General features: G+C 42.0%; 1 protein-coding gene across 1 annotated transcript in view; it reads left to right on the top strand.

Annotated features, from left to right (window-relative positions):
• The window catches only part of Lonp2 (lon peptidase 2, peroxisomal), an 86,764-nt gene that overhangs the window by 16,936 nt on the left and 50,181 nt on the right, over positions 1 to 19,647 (top strand). The window contains exons 3-7 of the mRNA XM_057753224.1: positions 662 to 793; positions 2,776 to 2,898; positions 4,320 to 4,483; positions 5,891 to 5,985; positions 8,087 to 8,345. Coding sequence (XP_057609207.1) covers positions 662 to 793; positions 2,776 to 2,898; positions 4,320 to 4,483; positions 5,891 to 5,985; positions 8,087 to 8,345 — 773 coding nt within the window. The remainder of the gene's footprint in view (positions 1 to 661; positions 794 to 2,775; positions 2,899 to 4,319; positions 4,484 to 5,890; positions 5,986 to 8,086; positions 8,346 to 19,647) is intronic.

Below are 19,647 nucleotides of genomic sequence, written 5' to 3'. Positions count from 1 at the left end.
AGGGGGGTGGGGTGAGAGGGTATATGTAGGGAGTGGAGGGGGGGAGGAGTGGGAATTTGGATTGGTATTTTTTTAAAGTAATAATAAAAAAAATTTGAGTTTTAAAGTCATAGCAAATTTACAAAGTCTTGTAATTTTAGTGTTAAATACTTAGTAGCCATTTTCGCTTTTCATTCATAGACATTTAAAAATATTACATTTACTTGGGACAATTTTCAGGATTCAGTTCTCTCTTTTTTTTGGATTTTTCGAGACAGGGTTTCTCTGTGGCTTTGGAGCCTGTCCTGGAAATAGCTCTGTAGACCAGGCTGGTCTCGAACTCACAGAAATCCGCCTGCCTCTTCCTCCCAAGTGCTGGGATTAAAGGCGTGCGCCACCATCGCCCGGCCAGTTCTCTCTTTCTACCATGTAGATCCTGGGGGAGGTCATAGGTCATCAACCCTGGAGAGCGGCACCTGTACCTGCCTCTCAGGCCCTCCGATATGCATTCTGTGAAGGACGTGTTTCTCCTGTGGCCTGTGAAATGCTTGCCATGTATGGATCAGTGATCTTTCAAAACAAAAGATGCAGATATAACATTAAACCTGTATAATAATCAGATTATTTTAGTTCACAAATGCCACTGCTTTATTTCATTAGACTCTCTTTTTTTTCCTTTCAGTTGGTTGAAATGTTGGATATGTCAGTCCCTGCCGTTGCTAAATTGAGACGTCTTTTAGATAACCTTCCAAGGGAAGCTCTACCAGACATTCTAACTTCGATTATTCGAACAAGCAACAAAGAGAAGCTGCAGGTACTGAGCCCTCTGGAATAGATCTGGATAGTACTTACACTTTCGCCTTCATAACTGCGTTCTAGAGGCTCAAGGATGTAGTTAAAATGCATTTTCTTTAAAAAATCGGCTTCTGCCAGGCATTATGGCACATGCTTGTCATCCAGGCACTTGGGAGGTAAGGGCAGAGAGATCAGAAGTTCAGGGTCATCCTTGGCTGCACGTGGATTTGAAAGCCAACTCTGGCTACATGAGACCGTCTCTCGAGAAAGGAGGAGGAGGAAGTGGGGGGTGGAAAGAAAGAATTGGAGTTGACTTTCACAGGTGGTTGTGTTACCAGGCCTGGTAACGCACAGCTGTAATCTCAGCCCTCTGAATCAGCAGTTTAAGACTAGCTTAGGCTGCACAACCAGACTGTGTGTCAAGACCCAAAGCAAACAGAGTTTATATTGTTGTTGATACAATCAGTGCTTTGGGGGGTACAATCAGTAGTATTGGTGGTCGGTTTATAAAGACAGAGAAAGCAAATATTATTTTTAAAGAAAATATTTAATTTTTATTTAAATTTAATTTTTTAAAAATTTCACATATTTGGGATGTATGGGGTGGTCAGAGATTGATGTTGGGTGTCTCTCTCCATCACTTTACACCTTACTTCTTTAGACAGGGTCTCTCATTGAAACTGGAGCTCTCTGGTTGGCTAGATTGGCTGGCAGTGGGTTCTCGGATATCTGCCTGCCCCTTCCCCTGCCCTTTAAGTGCTAAGGTTATGGAGGTGAGCCAGCACACCAGCTTCTGCATGGTTCCTGGGAATCCAGACTCAGGTCCTCTTCTGATAGGCTGTGGTTGGTGCAGTCAGAAGGAAGCAGGAGAGAGAAGACGTGCTTTTGGAGTCACCTGGCTGCAGCATTAGTGAGCACATTATCCTGAGGGAGTGTGGGGTGCAGGTGCCAAATCAGGCTGTCCTTGAGATCTGTTAATCATCTATAGGAATTTTAGTTTTTGGGGCTGGAGTGATGGCTCAGTGGGTAAAGTGCCTGCTTGTTATGCAAGCACGGGGACCTGAGTTCAGAGTTTTAGCGCCCATGTCAAATCCAGGCATGGAGTATGTGTGTGTTTGTAACTCCAGCACTTCAGGAGACAATGGTTCCTGGGGGCTCACTGGCTAGTGAGTGAGTTCTGGGTTCTCTGAGAAATCCTATTTTCTTTTAAGTACTAAGATTGAACCCTGGGTCCTACACATACTAGGCAAGCACTCGAATACCATTCTATATGCTTGGTCCTTTTTTTTTTTTTTACTTTGTGTTATGAGACAGTGTCTTGTTAAGTTGCTCAGGCTGGCCTTGAACTCACTCTAGTCCAGGGAGGCCTTGAACTTGACATCCCTGTCCCTCAGTCTTTCAAGTTGCTAGGATTATAGGCTTGTGATACCAAGCCCAGCTATATGTTTAGCTCTTGATCATGGGATATATGGCATTTTAAAATAAAAATCAATATTTTTGTGGTTTTTTTTTTAAATTCTGCTCATTTCTACTTTGCTGATAATATAGTTAATTTGGTGGTGTTAGCCATGCTAACACATGATTCCTGTCATGATTGTTAGCAGGATTGTTGAGGTTCTTTCCGTTTAGAGGAGTATACATTGAAAATTGACAGGGTGGCTACATCTCATAGCTCCCTGCAGGAAACTGGATGACCCAGGCCCAGTGTGGCCAAGGGACCCAAAGTGACAAGGAGGTAAGAGGTTCAGGTTGGGCTAAAGGTGAGGCCCATGATAACACAGAGTACCTCAGAGCTGCCTCTTAGGCAGTTCCGCCTTGGCAGCGCTGGCAACTGCCCAGGCACGGCCACACCAACCTGATAGGGCCCCAGAAGGGCCAGGGCCATGCAGATTATGGTTTTGCCTTTCTTGTAATTTAAGAACTTAAATCATGGTTCTATCTACTCGTGTTTAGAGCATATGCCTCTGGAAAAGGTGCTATTAATTTACTTACCCTTACTAGATCTTAGATGCTGTGAGCCTGGAGGATCGGTTCAAGATGACCATACCCCTGCTTGTCAGACAGATTGAAGGCCTGAAATTACTTCAAAAAACCCGAAAACCCAAACAAGATGACGACAAGCGGGTAAATAAATTTTTCTTTTTTTTCTTTCTTGGCAGGATCTTGCTTTCTCATCCAGGCTGGTCTTGAGCTCATAGCAATTCTCTTTCCTTAGCCTCAAGAGTGCCAAGATTATAGACGCATGCCACCATACCCTGCACATTCTTTTATTACATTTTTTTTCTCTCTCTCTCTCTAATATGAGACTAAGTTCTTTTGAGAAAAGAAAACTTGGAAGCCAGTGTGTGATTGTATTTGAAGCTCCTAGGGAGCTGAAAGTAAGGTGATCTCTTGAGTGTAGGAGATGAGAGCCAGCATGAGCTACATAACAAGAACCTATCTCACAAATAAACAAGCAGACAGAGTTTGTTGTTTCTCAGAAGATCTTGATGTGTTCAGAGTAGTTCTTTTTATTGCCTGGATTTTCTTCTCTTTTAGTGTATAAGCCCTATCTCAGCTCTTCACAACCTTCCCAAAGTGCTAGTGTATCATTTTTGTCCAGCAATAGTTGGAGTTAGTTCATGATACTAACGAGTTGGGAATTCAAAGAACACATATAGTACTTTTAAAATATTGCAGCAAAATCATGGGGGAAAATCAGGTGGTGTTGGTGCATGCCTGTAATCCTGGCACTTGGGAGGCAGGTAGAACTCTGAGTTCAAGGACAGCCCCATCTTCAGAGAACATTCCAGGACAACCAGGGCTACAACAGAGAAACCCTGTCCTGTTGGGAGGGCAGGGAGCTTATGGGAAGAGAAAATGTAAGTAAAAGCCATTTGAGGAGGGAAAGGATGTTCACATTGGCATAGGAAAGAGTTTAGATTGGAAGAAGAACAATTGATCATAATGGAACAGAAGCCAGACTTACTGAAGCACAGTAATTAGTGTGTGTGTACGTGGTGGGGTTAGTAGCCCCTTGCTGGAGGAGCGGAACATCACAAGAAAGCAAGTAAACAAGGGAGCACTCGCCCGGGACAGGTCATGAGACAGATGAAGTTGAAATTAATGTGGAAAGGGTGGGAATGCTGAGACATTGGCGTGTAGGAGCACGATGGCAGTTGCTGAGTGTAAGTGGTGGTACATGTGAGGAAACAGCCATGCAGTTAAGTGCAGAAGACACCTGTGCTCCCTTGCAGACACTTCCTATCTGTTGTGTGCACTGACAGCCATCTCACATTATGTTGGTCTGCTTTTTAATTCCATGGAACAAATGTGTGCACCTGCACTTATTTCCTAAAGTGCCTGTGGAGCACCATCCTGGCTTACCTTGCCTTGTACTTCTTTCCTCTCTTCTAGCTCCTTTTTGCTTTTATTTTCTTGTCTTGTCTTTCTTGTGTTTTATTAATATTTTGGAAACAGGGCTCCCTTTGAAACTTCGGCCACCCTTTAATTCTTAGGCCTCCTGCCTCAGCTCCAATTCGCTTTGACATATACTTTCTGCTTAGGTTATAGCAATACGCCCCATCAGGAGGATTACACATATCCCTGGGACATTAGAAGATGAGGATGAGGAAGAAGATAATGATGACATTGTCATGCTGGAGAAAAAAATAAAAACATCTAACATGCCAGAGCAGGCTCATAAAGTCTGTGTAAAAGAGATAAAAAGGTAAAAGTTTGTTAGTATTTTCATTTTGCTTGCTAATTTTAAAAGTTATTGCTTGTGGAAACTTGGTTATGTCGCCTCGAGTCACAGACTAAAGCTGCTTTATTGTTTATTCTCTGATCTTTTCTTATGCTTGATCAGTTCTTAGGCTACCTATGCATATTGCCTCATTGCCCACTTTTGTCCTTCTTGACCTTCTAAATGACCGGCCTTCCTCCTCTCTCCCTCTCCCCTCCCTCCCTCCCTCCCTTCCTCCCACTCCCTCCCCCCTCCCTCCCCCCTTTCTTTCTCTTTCAATTTATTTTTTACTCATATGGGTATTTAGCCTGTACATACATGGAATGCCTGAGGAAGCCAGAAGAGAACATTGGATCCCCTGGGATTGGTGTTACAGATGTTTGTGATCCACCATGTGGTGCTGCAAATCAAACCCTGGTCCTCTGTAAGGGCAGCAAATGCTCCTAACTGCTGAACCATCCTCCAGCCCCACCTTCCCTTATTCTTGACTTGCAGCTGTGATTGGTGGAATTTTCTCCCTCTGTCTTCATTGCTTTGGGTAGCTTACGTCTTGAAACATTTCTTCTTCTCAGCTTTTTTTGTAAAGGATCTCTCTGTGTAGATCCGACTGGCCTTGGCTTTGAACTCAGCCTCAGCCTCAGCCTCCTCAGTAATAGACCATAGACAGTGTACCACCATGCTCAGCTGTGAAAACAGTATTAATACTCCTAAATCACACCACATTCACTAATCTTTTCTTCAAAGCCTGAGAGGTGATTCATCTGTTCTGCTTGTATTCTGGCGCCACACCAAACTATTGTAGCTGCCTTTTCAATGTCTAAAAGAACTGACCAGATTCCTTTGTCTAGTCCCAGTGTTGTTCACAGGTCAGGGGTCTGTTTGCTTTGTGGGTCTAAGAGTTTAACCAGGACGTGCATGTGTCTGCTACTGAGCTGCATCCCAGCTCTGTGGTTTTGCTTTCTCATTAGATGATAAATTCCAGGGAGAGCTGGGGCTGTAGCTCTGCAGTACCATGCTTGCCTGTCACATCCGAGGGCCCAGGTTCCGTCCCCAGTTGCAGTGAATTAATTAGTTAACTCCAGGGGAGGGGGACTGACAGTTTGTCTTTGTATAGGCAAACTACAGGAAAACCTTGAAAACAAAAGATATATTTTATTTATTTTTTTCTTGTATGGGCATTAAGTCTGTACCTACTTACAGTGGATTGCACATTCATAATAACCATGGAGTTTAATAGAGCTTCCATTTTATGTTTTGTGTGTGTGTGAACTAGCTCTTTAAAATCTTTGTCAGGGTTTTCAAGTATGCTTGATAAGGAGACACACTTGATTTTTCTGCTATTGTGGAATTATTGTGTTCTTAAACCTGTTGTTTACATATTTTCCTCCACAGACTCAAAAAAATGCCTCAGTCAATGCCTGAATATGCTCTGACGAGAAATTATTTGGAACTTATGGTGGAGCTTCCTTGGAACAAAAGCACGACCGGTGAGCTCACAATGATGCCTGCTTTTCAGTCTCATGGTCACTCAGAAAGCTGATGCAGATTTTCATTTTATACAACACAACAGGATGCAGTGTTACATGCCTGGATTCCTACTTGGGGCGAGGAGGGTTCTAGGTTCAAGGCCAGCCTGGGCTACATTGGGAAATTCTATGTCAAAAAACAAACAGCAACAAAGTTTTACTTCAGTTATTTTGAAACCACTTTATTGAGATGCCATGGCCTAGAAAAAGTTGCACACATGTTAAGATTGTCTTGATGAAATTCAAAATGCCATTTATGAAATTATCACCACTTCCTATACTGTAAGTGTACCCATCACTTCCCAGAGTTGACTCCCACTCATTGTATGTGATAGGGAAGCCGCGTTGGAGAGGGAGAGGTGGGGGAAAAAAAAGAACAGCTGCTCTCAGCAGCATTTTTAAAGTTTTTTTGTTTTATGTGTATGGGTATTTTGATTCCATATATATCTGTATCACATGCATGCAGGGAGACCAGAAGAGGTTTGTTGGATCTCCTGAAACTAGAATTATGGACAGTTGTGAAATGCCTGTGGGTGCTGGGCATTGGGCCTGGGTCGTCTGGTAAAGCCGCAGGTGCTTTTACCTGCAGAGTCATCTCTAGCCCTCCTCTTTACAAAATTTGGTTTGGTTTGATTTTGGAGACACGGTCTCACTATGTAGCCATGGTTGTCCTGGAATTCACTGTGTAGACTAGGCTGGCCTCAAACTCCCTGAGATCCACCTGCCTCTGCCTCATAGCAAATTTTAAGAATACATGCAGTATTGGTAGCTTTAGGCACTGTGCTAGCACACTTGTCTAACTGAATGTGAGACTCTTTCACCATCACCGCCCACACCCCTCTTCCTCAAGATCCTGACAGCCATTCTTCTCCACTTCCGAGAGTTCTAACTCCCACATCGTATGTGAAAGCAGACATACATATGGGTCATATGACCCATACATATGGGTCAGTCCCAGCCTCCTCCCTGCTTCCACAACTTGGCTCATGTCTTGTGGGGCTGCCTGCCTCTTGGTGCCTTACCTTGGTTGGTTCTAGTCTCCTCCTTAGTCGTCAGCTTTCACCGCAAAGTTTGCTGAATTCTTATCATGAAAAGGGAGTGAATTTTGTCGAATGCTTTTTTTGCATTTATTGAGATGATGTGTGAATTTGGCTTGCATTCTGCCGATGTAGCATAGTAGTACATTTTTTTGATTTGTGTATGCTAAACTGTTTGCGTAGTCTCAGTAAAACACCCCACATGGTAATGGCGTATGAGTCTCTTTTTTTGTCTTTTTGAGACAGGGATTCTCTGTAGCTTTGGAGCCTGCCCTGGAACTAGCTCTTGTAGACCAGGTTGGTCTCAAACTCACAGAGATCTGCCTGCCTCTGCCTCCCCAGTGCTGAGATTAAAGGCATGTGTCACCACCGCCCAGCCAATAGAATGTATATTTAGAAATCATTGCAAAGTCCATGATTTGAGCATAGGGTTGTAATGGGTGAATGTCTCTGGAGACTCTGAATCTTAAATAGAATAATCAAGCAACAATGGAGTTCTCTGTCTTAGCTTGTTCTCTATTGCTGTGATAAATGCCATGACCAAAAGTACTGGGAGAGGAAAAGGCTTATTAAATTTTGCAGCTTATAGTCCCTTATCCAGGGAAGTCAGCTGATAGTCCATTATCCAGGGAAGTCAGGCAGGAGCTCATATAGAGGCCATGGATGAGTGGCTCTTACTAACTTGCTCCTCACGGCTTGCTTATCCTACTTCCTTACACTACATAGGACCACCCGCTGAGGGGTGGCCCCCGCCACAATGGATTGGGCCCTCCAACGTTAGTCATCATACCTATAGTCCAACCTTATGGAAGCATTATCTCAATTGAGGTTCCCTCTTCTTAGATGACTTCATCTTGTGCCAAGCTGACAGAAAACTAGCTAGCATAATCTATTTGAAGACTTAGAGGGGTCCAAATCTGGTTTTGATCATTTTTTTCTAAATAATAAATTTAGTCTCTTGCAATGCTTAAAAGGCGTTCGTTCACTTGAGAGTTCCAAGTGCTGAAGTGACTTCTGTTTGGCAGACCGCTTGGACATTCGGGCAGCCCGGATTCTTCTGGACAATGACCATTATGCTATGGAAAAGTTGAAGAAGAGGGTTCTGGAATACTTGGCTGTCAGACAGCTGAAAAACAACCTGAAGGGCCCAATCCTCTGTTTCGTTGGCCCTCCTGGAGTAGGCAAAACAAGTGTGGGGAGATCGGTGGCCAAGACTCTGGGTCGAGAGTTCCACAGGATCGCACTTGGGGGCGTGTGTGACCAGTCTGACATTCGAGGACACAGGTAAACACTGCTCTCAGCCTCACCTCTGGTTCTGCTTCATGATTTAGCTGACATTTGTGCAGTGGGCTCACTAGTGTAAGCCTCAACTTCTGTACTCTTCCTTGAATAGAACTGTAACTTCCTTTGTGATTGGACTTTAGTTGCCCTTATGTTTACTTTGGCCTAGTAGTATTACCTAAGTAATGATACTAACCTTTTAGCCTTTGCAAGAGTAATTGCGGTGCTGTGGGCAGATGTGAGGTGGTGAGTAATCTTTGAGAGCAAATTTGCTCGGCCAGCAGTCTTTATTTTCTTCCTGCGCTAAGGAGAAAGGTTAGCATATCCAGCACAGCTTACCCTATGTGTTGGACTCACTTTCTTTCTTTCTTTTTTTCTTTTGTTTTTTTTCAAGACAGGGTTTCTCTGTGGTTTTGGAGCCTGTCCTGGAACTAGCTCTTGTAGACCAGGCTGGTCTCAAACTCACAGAGATCCACCTGCTTCTGCCTCCTGAGTGCTTGGATTAAAGGCATGCGCCACCACCGCCCGGCTTGGACTCACTTTCTGTTAAAAAAAAAACAAAAAGACTATAAGAGTGTTATATTTGACTAAGCTACATTATTATAATCAGGTTTATCTTTCTTTTCTATTATTTGGCTCTGTGATTCTCTCTGCTGCCCTGATTGGAAGAGGCTTTTGGGGAGCCCAGGTTTATACTCTATGGTCAGAGGGCTCCATAACACCGTTGCAGACTGTGAGAGCACCCCCCTCGAGTATGTGTGTGAGGGGTGTGTTTGTGCCGCAGTGTACCTCAGCGGTACAGCCTGGCATGAATGTGAAACATGGAAATCCCGAACTGCTGGTGAAAGAATATGATGCATTTTTAGCATCTTATTTTCTCAGTAGTCTTTTTCACAGAGATCACTGGCCTTAGCTAATGGTGGAGAAACTGTTTGAAAAACTTCTCTCGCCGGGCGATGGTGGCGCACGCCTTTAATCCCAGCACTTGGGAGGCAGAGACAGGCGGATCTCTGTGAGTTCGAGACCAGCCTGGTCTACAAGAGCTAGTTCCAGGACAGGCTCCAAAGCCACAGAGAAACCCTGTCTCGAAAAACAAAAACAAAACAAAAAAAAAAAAACAAAAAACAGAAAAAAAATCTTCTCTCCGAGAAATAATTATTTTCTGGGTGGCCCATGCCTGTAATCCTACCATGTGGGAGGTAGAGGTAGAAGGGCCAGGAGAGCAAGGCCAGTCACAGCTATGCACTAAGTTTGAGACTAACCTGGGCTACGTAAGACCCTGTTTAAAAAAAATACTCTCTTTCATTCACACATGAATAATATACATAAAGAGAAAGCCTGCAAAAGTTCTAATAAGGAATGAGAGGACATCGAGCCAGAGGATGGATTCGGGTCATTCTGACAGTCTCAAGAGGCCTCTCTCGCTGCCTAGGCTGTCCTGTCCTCACTAGTGCCACTAGGGCTGTAGTTCACTTTCATGATAAAGTGCGCCCTTGGCGGACCCACTAGAGTATTTGGGGGTTGAAATCTGCTTTTGACTACAAAACTCAGGAGGCTCACCCCTTCCCAGTGACTATTTGTCCTCTCAGTTTGGATGATTTCCTTTCTTAGGGCAGCACAGCACTGTGTCTGGTGGGGCTTAGGCAGTGCGAGGGCATTTTGTTGCATATACATGGTTAACAGGGATGTGTTTCTTCCCCATGGGTGCTGGTAATTCTGTATGCACAGTACCTGGCACACAGCCGCACAAGGTCTCATCACTTCTTACTGGCATTGCTGGATTTCGATCTCTGTTCTGAGTTTTTACTTCAAACCTTAGCTTTGCTATTATTTTAAATGTACATTCTCAGGAGGACGAGTCTAGCTTTATAAGCTTCAATATGACTTTTTATAAACTTTAATCTGATTTTAAATTCCATTCAAACCATTTATCCTATTCTCAGTGTTATTATTTATATTGCAGAATTATGAAAAAAGTCTCCTGCCTAGTAGTGAATATACACTATCATGGGTCTTGTCACTAATTTTGTGTGTGTGTGTTTTGAAATAAGGGTCTCCTTTAAACCAATGTGGCCTCTGACTTACTATATAATCAAGACTGGTCTTAAACTGAAGATCCTTCTGCCTCTGCCTCCCAAATGGTGGTATTGCAGACATTCAGAGTCTCATCATTTCTTACTGATATTGTTGAATTTAAACATATCTCTCTTCTAAAGTTTTGCTTGCAAATAAAATTTGTCCTTAATTTTCAAGCAAATATACTTTGTATATTGTATGAATGTATTGAGAGCTAAAGCTACTGAAAATTAAAATTTATGGTCTCAATTGCCTAAAATATTTGTAGCTATGAGTTCATTTATAAATGGGTGATTTAGATAGAGAATGTGATTGCTGTCCCCACCTCAAAAAGTTATTTAGGTTTGGTTGTGAATTCAGTCTGATTTTAACTACATTCTAGGCATGGATCTTCTGTAGTTTACCGAACAACACAGCAATCCACCCTTGTGCTTTTGGGATAACTGCAAAGTACTAAAACCAAGTGACAACTTTTCCTTGAAAACCTGTTGGAGGCTCATGGACAGAGAGTGGGGTCTACTTGCCAAGAAATAGAGACAGTGAGGACCGAGTGTGGGTCCACATCCCAGTGGTGAACTGAAGGTGACTGGAAGCGGGCAGAAGAAGCAGTCCAGGGTAGAGCATAGCTCTGGGTGTCCCCTGAGAACATGTGACAGCGGAAGCCTTTGGGCAGCACCCAGGGTTGGCATTTGAGTGTTTGTCACATGCCCTCTATTGGCACTCCTAGGAAGTTTTGTTCCGCCTTAGCCTCCGAGTGTACGCCACTGCTCTGCAGTCTGAGATGGCAGGGAAACATTGCTTTGTGCTGTCTTCCTCCCCTAATCGCCGGGACATCTGCATGGCACCCAGCTGTTTGCTAGTTTCACATGTTTATAGGAAAGGAAGGTGCATATAAGTCAGAGATCGATTTTTAGAACAACCAAAAACTGTATTTTTAATAGTTGAAAAATGGTGAGGTGAGATGGAGAAAGGCAAAAAAGGGAGGCTTGACTTACATTTATGTATTAAAATAATGATCTGATGGAAAGGAGCCTGTTGTTTTTCTTCCTGTTATATTTAGTGGCTTAAAGGAAGAATGAAGCAAAGTGTAGCATTAATTCGCTCATGCAGTTTTATCTCTATGCATAGTTTCCTGTCTATAAGCCATAAAATGCCCATTCTTCTTGATGAGTTTTTGTGCTTAAATAAATGAGTTATCAGAAATGATGCAGTATAAAACATTTCCAAAAGGATGAAGCTTATGAAATTGTGTTTGTATAAATCTGGATTTTTTTGTCTTTTCGTGTGTGTGTGTGTGTTGTGCGTGTATGTGTGCTCTCATGTATGTGCGCATATGTATGACGCATGTGCATATGGAGACCCCAGGATGATGTTGGGAATCTTTTTCGATTGCTCTTCTCCCTTGTTCTTTGAGGCAGGGTCTCCCACTCAGACCTGGAGTGCAGCTCGCCAGTTCAGCTAGTTTTGTTAGCCAGCTTGCTTCAACAATCTGTCTACCTTCTGAGGCTGGGGTTGCAGACAACCACCTGACGTTTACATGGGTCCTCCTGCTTGCCCAGCAAGTACTTTAACAAAACGACCCAGCCATCTCACGCTCATGAATCCCTTTCTTATTTCTTGTTCTTTGTTTTTTAAAAAGCAAATACTTATTCTTACAATTTATCTCAAATCACTGTTGATATTGATTCTTTGAAATAATTTTGCTCCCTATATGTACAGTTCTGACATGGCAAGATATCAATGGCTCAGTTTTAAAATAAGATGAAAAGAAAATCTTGTGACTTCTATGTTGATAAATTTTTATCTGTAACTAAAATGAGAAAGATATAAATAAACCATCTATTCTTCTACAAAGCAAAAGTAGCTGTAAGTTTTTAATCTCATTTTTTACCAAAATACATTAGACATACTCTGGAGTGCTCATCTCCTCCTCTGCACTGCCTTTGAGATAGCTCTTCTAGAAGAAATTTAAGTGCCCCCAATCCCGTGTATAATACTGACTATCAACTTGAGTATGTATACAAGAGAGTTTTCCAGTTGGGCTAATTCAGGTAAAAAGCCCCAACCTAAATGTGGGCAACACTATTTGGAATGAATAAAAAGGAGAAAGTAGTCAGACTTGGTGGCACATGTCTTTAATCTTGGCCCTTGGGAGGCAGAGACCGGCAGATCTCTGTGAGTTCGAGGTCAGCCTGGTCTACAGTGAGTTCCAGGACAACCAGGTCTACACAATGGGATCCTGTCTTAATAAATACATAAATAAAATAGAGAAAGCAAATTGAGCATTCATCTTTGCTTCCTGACGGCCGATGTAATGTAATAAGCTGCCACCCGTTCCAGCTCATGGGACTGTCTCTCCCTCAGACTGTAAGTTGAAACAGATCCCCCCTCTCTTAAGTTGCCTCTTGTCAAGTATCTTGTCATGGTAACAAGAAAAAGAAGTAATGTAGGCCGAGTTTAGGCTTCCTGTATTAATATACACAGCCAGTTATGATCGTTCTTGTCTCTGTATAAACCATAAGATATTTATTGTGACCTTTTAGTGATTAAATAATGTAGATTTCTGCCACTTCTACCACATCTGAAAATATACAGCATAAATACAGATTGAGTATCCTTTCTGTAAGTCTGGAGTGCTCTGAAATATCAAAAAGTTTTTGAGTGCTGACATGATGCCTTAGTGGAAAACTGTATACATAATTCCATGTACAGGTCTCCATCAAAATATAGGTGCTCTCAAGGGATAAGGGATGACTTAGTGGTTAAGAACATTGACTGCCCTTCCAGAGGACTTGAGTTTGTTTTATTCCCAGAACCCATTTATGGCCCACAACTGCCTGTAACTCCAGTCACAGGGGATCTGATGTCTTCTTTTGCCCTCCTAAGGTATTACATGTATGTGGTACACAGACATGCTGTGAAACAATGTCTGTATTCTGTCAATTATAGCTTAAATAAACACTGATTGGCCAGTAGCCAGGCAGGAAGTATGGGGGGGAGAGGACAATCAGGCAGGAAGTAGAGGCGGGGCGACAAGAACAGGAGAATTCTGGGAAGAGGAAAGCTGATTCTGCAGTCCTGTCCCAGCCACAGAAGAAGCAAGATGTGACTCCCTTGCCAAATAAGGTACCAAGCCACGTGGCTAACATAGGCAAGAATAATGGGCTAATATAAGTTGTAAGAATTAATAAGAAGCCTGAGATACTGGGCCAATCAGTTTATAACTAATGTAGACCTCTATGTGATTTCTTTGAAATTTAATGACTGCAGGGACCAGGTGGGACAAAAACCCCAACAGACATACAAACTATTCATACATATAAAATAATTTTTAATGTAGGTATTTAAAAATATTGTATAAATTGTAAGCTATGTGTGTGATAATATGTATGAAACAAATTAATTTTTGTGTTGGATGGAACAGTCAACCTGTGTAAGAACAAGCTGTGACCCTTAGGTTATGCTGTGTATCTTGCACTTCTTTGTGTTACCTCATGATGTTTGTTTATTCAGATAGGAGAGAGCCAAATGTGGTTTCTGCGTGTTTGGGAATTCATGTAAGATTAAAACCTAATTTTATTTTGGAATTCACCCCTTTTGATAAGTCTAAGTTGTTTTTATGAAGATTTAGAAATGACTGCCAGAAGAGTAACAATCAAATTTGTTTAGACATGATGTTTTTATCACTTCAGAAGACAGTTTTCTTCTGAAGATCATTGAAGTCTCCTTTAGGCTTACGACTTTTTCGTATTTGAAACATAGCTACATATAAGTGCACATGGATAGTCAGAGTTCCCAAAACTAATGCTGTTCTTTTCCCTCAACCCTCCTTTTTCTCAATTAAAACTTTTGTATAAGGAAATAGATGCACACTTACCACTGCCACCACATTACACTATTGATAGAGATGGTGAAAATACTTGTTTGTTTTTTCTTTCATACAAAGACAATCACTATGAACTCTTTTTTTCTGCTAAACTTTTATTGGGGATTTTGGAGGATGGTTATTTTGAGACAGAGTTTCTCTGTGTAACAGTCCTAGCTGTCCTGGAACTTACAACTTGCTCTTATAGAACTGGCTGGCCTTGAACTCACAGAGATCCTCCTGCCTTTGCCTTCTGAGTGCTGGGATTAAAAGCCTGCACCACCACCACCCAGCCAGATTTACTTTTTAAAGCATGTCTGTGTGTGGGTTTGTTCTTGTGAGTACAGTGTCCACAGAAGCCAAAAGAGGACATCAGATCTGGAGCTGGAGTTAGAGGTGGTTGTGAGCTGCCTGGTGTTGCTGCTGGGAACCAAACTCAGGCCATAGAAGAGCAAGCAGTGATCTCCCTTAGCCACTGACCATCTGTCCAGCCCCTCATTGGGGATGATGATATGGTGGTAGTGATCATTTTTAAAGCAACAGAATTGTAATATTACCCTTTCTGCTTAATATTATGACACATAAACTTTTATATGTATTATAAATTCTTTTTAAGTTTTCTTATTTTCATGTGTATGTGTTTTTCCCATCTCTCCAGCCTTTATATTACAAATTCTTTATGAACATCATTATAGGGGTGTGAACATCATTACAGAGGTGTGTGCCTATGAATAATAAGAACCCTTTAAATAAGCAGAACAAACATTAATGATCAGACGTGTCTGTCTTCCTGGTTTTTATCAGGAATAACAAGTTGGTTTGCCTTTTGCATTATGTTAAATTTGAAGCTGCCTAGGTCTTTGACAACATAATGAGAAATCTGATAACCACAGGGTGTAGAAACATCATATTGGAATGCTCCTTGTAGCTGTTTATGATGTATATGTTTTTGGAAAAATTGAAAAATGCTAATCTTGAAATTTAAACCTTTTATTTCTAGAAACAGTTTTAGTTTTGTATATTTTATACAGTACCTGAGTAGTCCTAATTATTTGAATTACCATTAGCAATTAAAAGTATGAATCCATGTGTTTTTCTTTAAATAGTTTAATGGTTTTGATATGTATATATTCATATATATTCAAATACATTAGAATACTTTGAACGCATTCATGAAATTTGATTTTTAGCTAGTATATAAACACAGAATTTGTAGTGGGGTACTATGAAATGTTTCCACATAACTCCTATGTTTTGTTACCTTATTTATTGTGGTGCTAGGACTGGATGCAGGGTTTCTGTATGCCAGGCAAGCCCTTTGCCATTGAGGCTTGTCTCCAGACAGAATTCACGTCTTTAAATGAACATGTTTGTTTCAGTTTTTGGCAGTTGTGCTCTGAGACTCAGGTGGTTGTAGGAGTGATGTTCCATACACACCTACACACTGTGGGATGCAGCAGGAAGTGATGTTCCATACACACTTACACACTGTGGGATGCAGCAGGAAGTGATGTTCCTTACACGCTTACACACTGTGGGGATGCAGCAGGGAGTGATGTCCCACACACACCTCCGTACTGTGGAGATAGAGCCAGGAAGTGATGTTCCACACACACCTACACACTGTGGGGTGTAGCAGGAAGTGATGTTCCACACACACCTAAACACTGTGGGGTGTAGCAGGGAGCCCAGGCTAGCCGTTGCATCTTTCACATATTTCCTGCCTTTGTGGTTTCTGTGAAGGAGGCTTTGGTATATTTAATTTATTGAGAAATGACTACTGTGATTTGGTGAGTTTAGAAAGAATATTTTTATCTTGTGTAATCTCACTATCCAAGTCCATATTGGCCAGGCTTCTTACATCTTCAGTCTGTGAACTACATGTGCTGCCACTGTGTTTTATCTGCTAAAGTCAGTCCTGAATAGAAAAACACGTGCACACAAAATTAGGCATGTGTAGACACCTGGGTGCTACATTCCTAGGATAATCTTAAAAAGTTAAATGTTTTCCCCTCTAATAACTAGAACTTTAGTCTTTCCATAAATCATTATTTATCTAACCAGTTCATATTAGATCGATGCTTTTCTCTGCTCATGGAAAGAAAGCACTTCGCAATGAGGCTCGAGCCTCCCGCATTATTTAGACTCAGAGTCATAACTGTGGCAGACTCGGGTGCACGATGTGCAGTCACAGAGATCTTTGCAGTGGTGTGTGAGCTCTGTAGTGTCATTCAAAGACTTGTCACCTTAGCAGTGGGACTGAATCTTTGCTTTTTGATCTGATGGTGACGGTTGTCTTCCTGGCTTAGTTTTAGACTAATAGCCTGAAGTTTGGAGTTGTCACTTCCAACTGAGGAACAGGAACAACCCTGTGTGTGCCTGGTGCTATGGAGAAGACATTTTGGGGTTGTTTTCACAAAGCAAAAATTAAAGTCAGACTAGAATTCAGTTGTCTTGGTTTCTACCTAAAGTCATGGTTCCTTGACCAAAGTCTCATAGCTTCTTTCCAAGACTTCATAAGATTGGCATTGGCACTGTTGTCCCCGTTCTGTAGGTGAGGAAACTGAACCTTAGGTCAAATAATCTTCCCAAAGGACTACCTTACCAGTGGTGGTTTGGCGTACCCAAGAGAGAAGAATGTTAGCCGCTATGTATCAGCCTCTACTGTCAGCAGCCTGCTCGTTATCTCTGGATACAGAGAGGTTACAATATCCAGACTGAACTAGGTCATAAATAAGAATCAGATGCATTGTAGACCTGGTCAGTGTTGCAGGCCTTGCATTATTGGAAAATTACTGTGGGTGAGGTGTTCAGGAGAGTCTCTGAGGACTGATAGAAATTCAGCATGGCGGCAGCTCGTGTAACAACTCAGGAGGACAAGGCAGAAGAACTACCACAAAGTCAAGGGTACCCTAGGGTACATAGTAAATTGGATACACTGTGAGGCCTTGCCTCCAAACCAAAAATAAGACAGGAAGACTAATCTTTATTTTCAGAGAATTTTGTTAAATGCATAGGCAAGAAAAGTAAGGGAAATGTATTTATTAATCAGCTTTTTATACCATAATGAAATACCTGAGGCAAGTAACCAGTCAAGAAAAGAAATGTATTCAGCTCAGTTTTTAAAGTTGAAAGCCCCGACAGCACTGGACAGCCTCTTTGGCTGCACATTCTGGAGCAAGCGGTTACGTTGATATTGGGAAGACTGGCACATGTTTGTAAATCCAGTATACTTCTTTCAAATAATCTTCTTTTAAGAAATAACTCAGAATTTATTAGAACTATCTTAATCCCTTTGTTAGAAATAACATCCTCTCTCAGGATACCCTGCTTAAAGTTCCACTAACTCCTGATACTGCCACCTGGGGACCAAAGTTTTACCACATGGGTCCTCGAAAGGACATTCAAACCATATCTCTACCACAATAAGGAACATGATGTTAGCAGATCTCCCTGCATTCAAGGTCATCCTGGTTCTTGAAGCAAGTTCCAGGACAGCCAAGAGCTGTTACACAGAGAAATCCTGTGTCAAAAAAACAAAACAAAAAAAGACCAGCTTGTAGGATCTTGTTTATGAATGAAGAAAGAGAAGGCTGGCTGCTGGCAGGAAGCTGCTGGCAGATAGACGGTGATGAACCTTAATTCTCTTCTCGACAGAGGGCTTTGGATCTGTGGGGATCTCTCTGAGAGAGCCGGAACAAGGACTGTTTGTTTGCAGTGCTCTAGAAAGGGCCCGGGGATATCATTTTCTCCCCTGAATTAGGTATAGAATTGTAAGTATCTGTGTCTGAAATCTTATCGAAACCAGAAAAGCAAGAAATCTCATGGAGAATTTGAAACTTAAACAGCTTTCTCTCCCAGCACATTTAAACAGAGTGCTGGCAAGTCTGTGTTCACTAGAGAAAGAGTTTGAAAGGTTTAGTGATTTATCATGTCCTTTATGTATTCCATTCTTAAATTTATTATTATTATTAATAATATTTAAACTTTTATTAAATTTTTTCCATACAATATATTTTAATTGTATTTTTCCCATACTTCAGTTCCTCCCAAATCCTCCTCACCTCTGAACCCACCCAACTTAATGCCCTCTCTCTCAAAAAAAAAAAAGAAAAGAAACAAACAAAACCTCCACCAAACCACAAAAATGAAAATCAACATAAGCAAAATATCAGTAAGACTAAGACAGAAAATGCCTAAAGCATAGTGAGACACAAAGTCTCCAAAAGTACTATTGAGTTTATTTTGTGTTGGCCAACTCACTGCTGTTGGTGCCGAGCCTGCCCTGGGGTGTGGTTACTATACCGGGGGAGACTTCATTAGAGAAAATGGATTTTCCTTTGCTAGTGATTATCGGTTGCATATAGTGTCTTTGTCTTTGTTGGGTGCTGTAGCCCATGCCCACTTCTCCCTCTCATCTGGCTTGAACCTGTTCAAATCCTGTGCAAACTGCCACAGTCTCTGTGAGTTCCTTTGTGCGTCGGGGTCATTCATTACCCCTGGCTCTTACAAAGATTATTTTTTTTAGGACAAGGTCTCACGTATCTCAGGACAACCTCACTTGCTATAGAGCCAAGGATGACCTTGAACTTCCGATCCTCCTGCCTGGCTTAGGTAGTACTAGGGTTCAAACCCAGGGCTTTGTGCATTGCTAGTCAAGTGCTCTATTCCCCAGACCTCTATTCTGAAACCTTGGCTGTGCTAATTTCTTATTGTAAAAGAATGTTATTGTATCTAGCTTCAGTACTGCTCACCTTCCGTGGATAAAAGCCATTCCCATGACAGGACAGTTTTTCAGGCTTGCTTGTTTTTTTAAAGGTCACTCTGCCCTACTTTGTGCGGTCACGTGGCAGAGCCGAGGCTCCCTCTGTAAATGGGCTTTGTGGTTGTGTGGGTCATGTTGTAACTGCCGCTGCTCCCCTTACTGCTGATGGTTTTCTTCCAGGCAGACTGCCCTGAAGCCCGTTCAGAAGCAGAATCTGCCGTGCCTGGTGGAGGCACGGAGGCTATAGTAAAGTGAGCGAGAGTCGCAGAAAGCATGCCCCCTTGGGGAAGGCGCTTCTTCCAGTTGTGTAAACATGCTTACATCTGCTGCAGTTACGTAATGATCTGACTCAAATGGGACAACACAGCCTCTGACATTTTCACTCAGTAATACTGGACGTTCAGTTCATGAGTTATGCCCTCGCGTGCTTGTGGGAGTGATGGAGTCTTGATATTGATATAAGTACTGTTTACCTCAGATCGTTGCTTTCAAAATGAGATATTTGGATCTCTCTCCATTTCTCTCCTTTAACCAGAACTATGACTTAAAGTTATTCCAGTGTCATGGGCAACTCACAGTTAGAATCCAGCAGAAAATTA

Source organism: Chionomys nivalis, chromosome 21 (assembly GCF_950005125.1).
Source record: "Chionomys nivalis chromosome 21, mChiNiv1.1, whole genome shotgun sequence".
In the NCBI taxonomy this organism is placed as follows: Eukaryota; Metazoa; Chordata; class Mammalia; order Rodentia; family Cricetidae; genus Chionomys; species Chionomys nivalis.
Note: the sequence above shows the minus strand (reverse complement) of the source record. Positions and strands in the feature narration are given on the sequence as shown.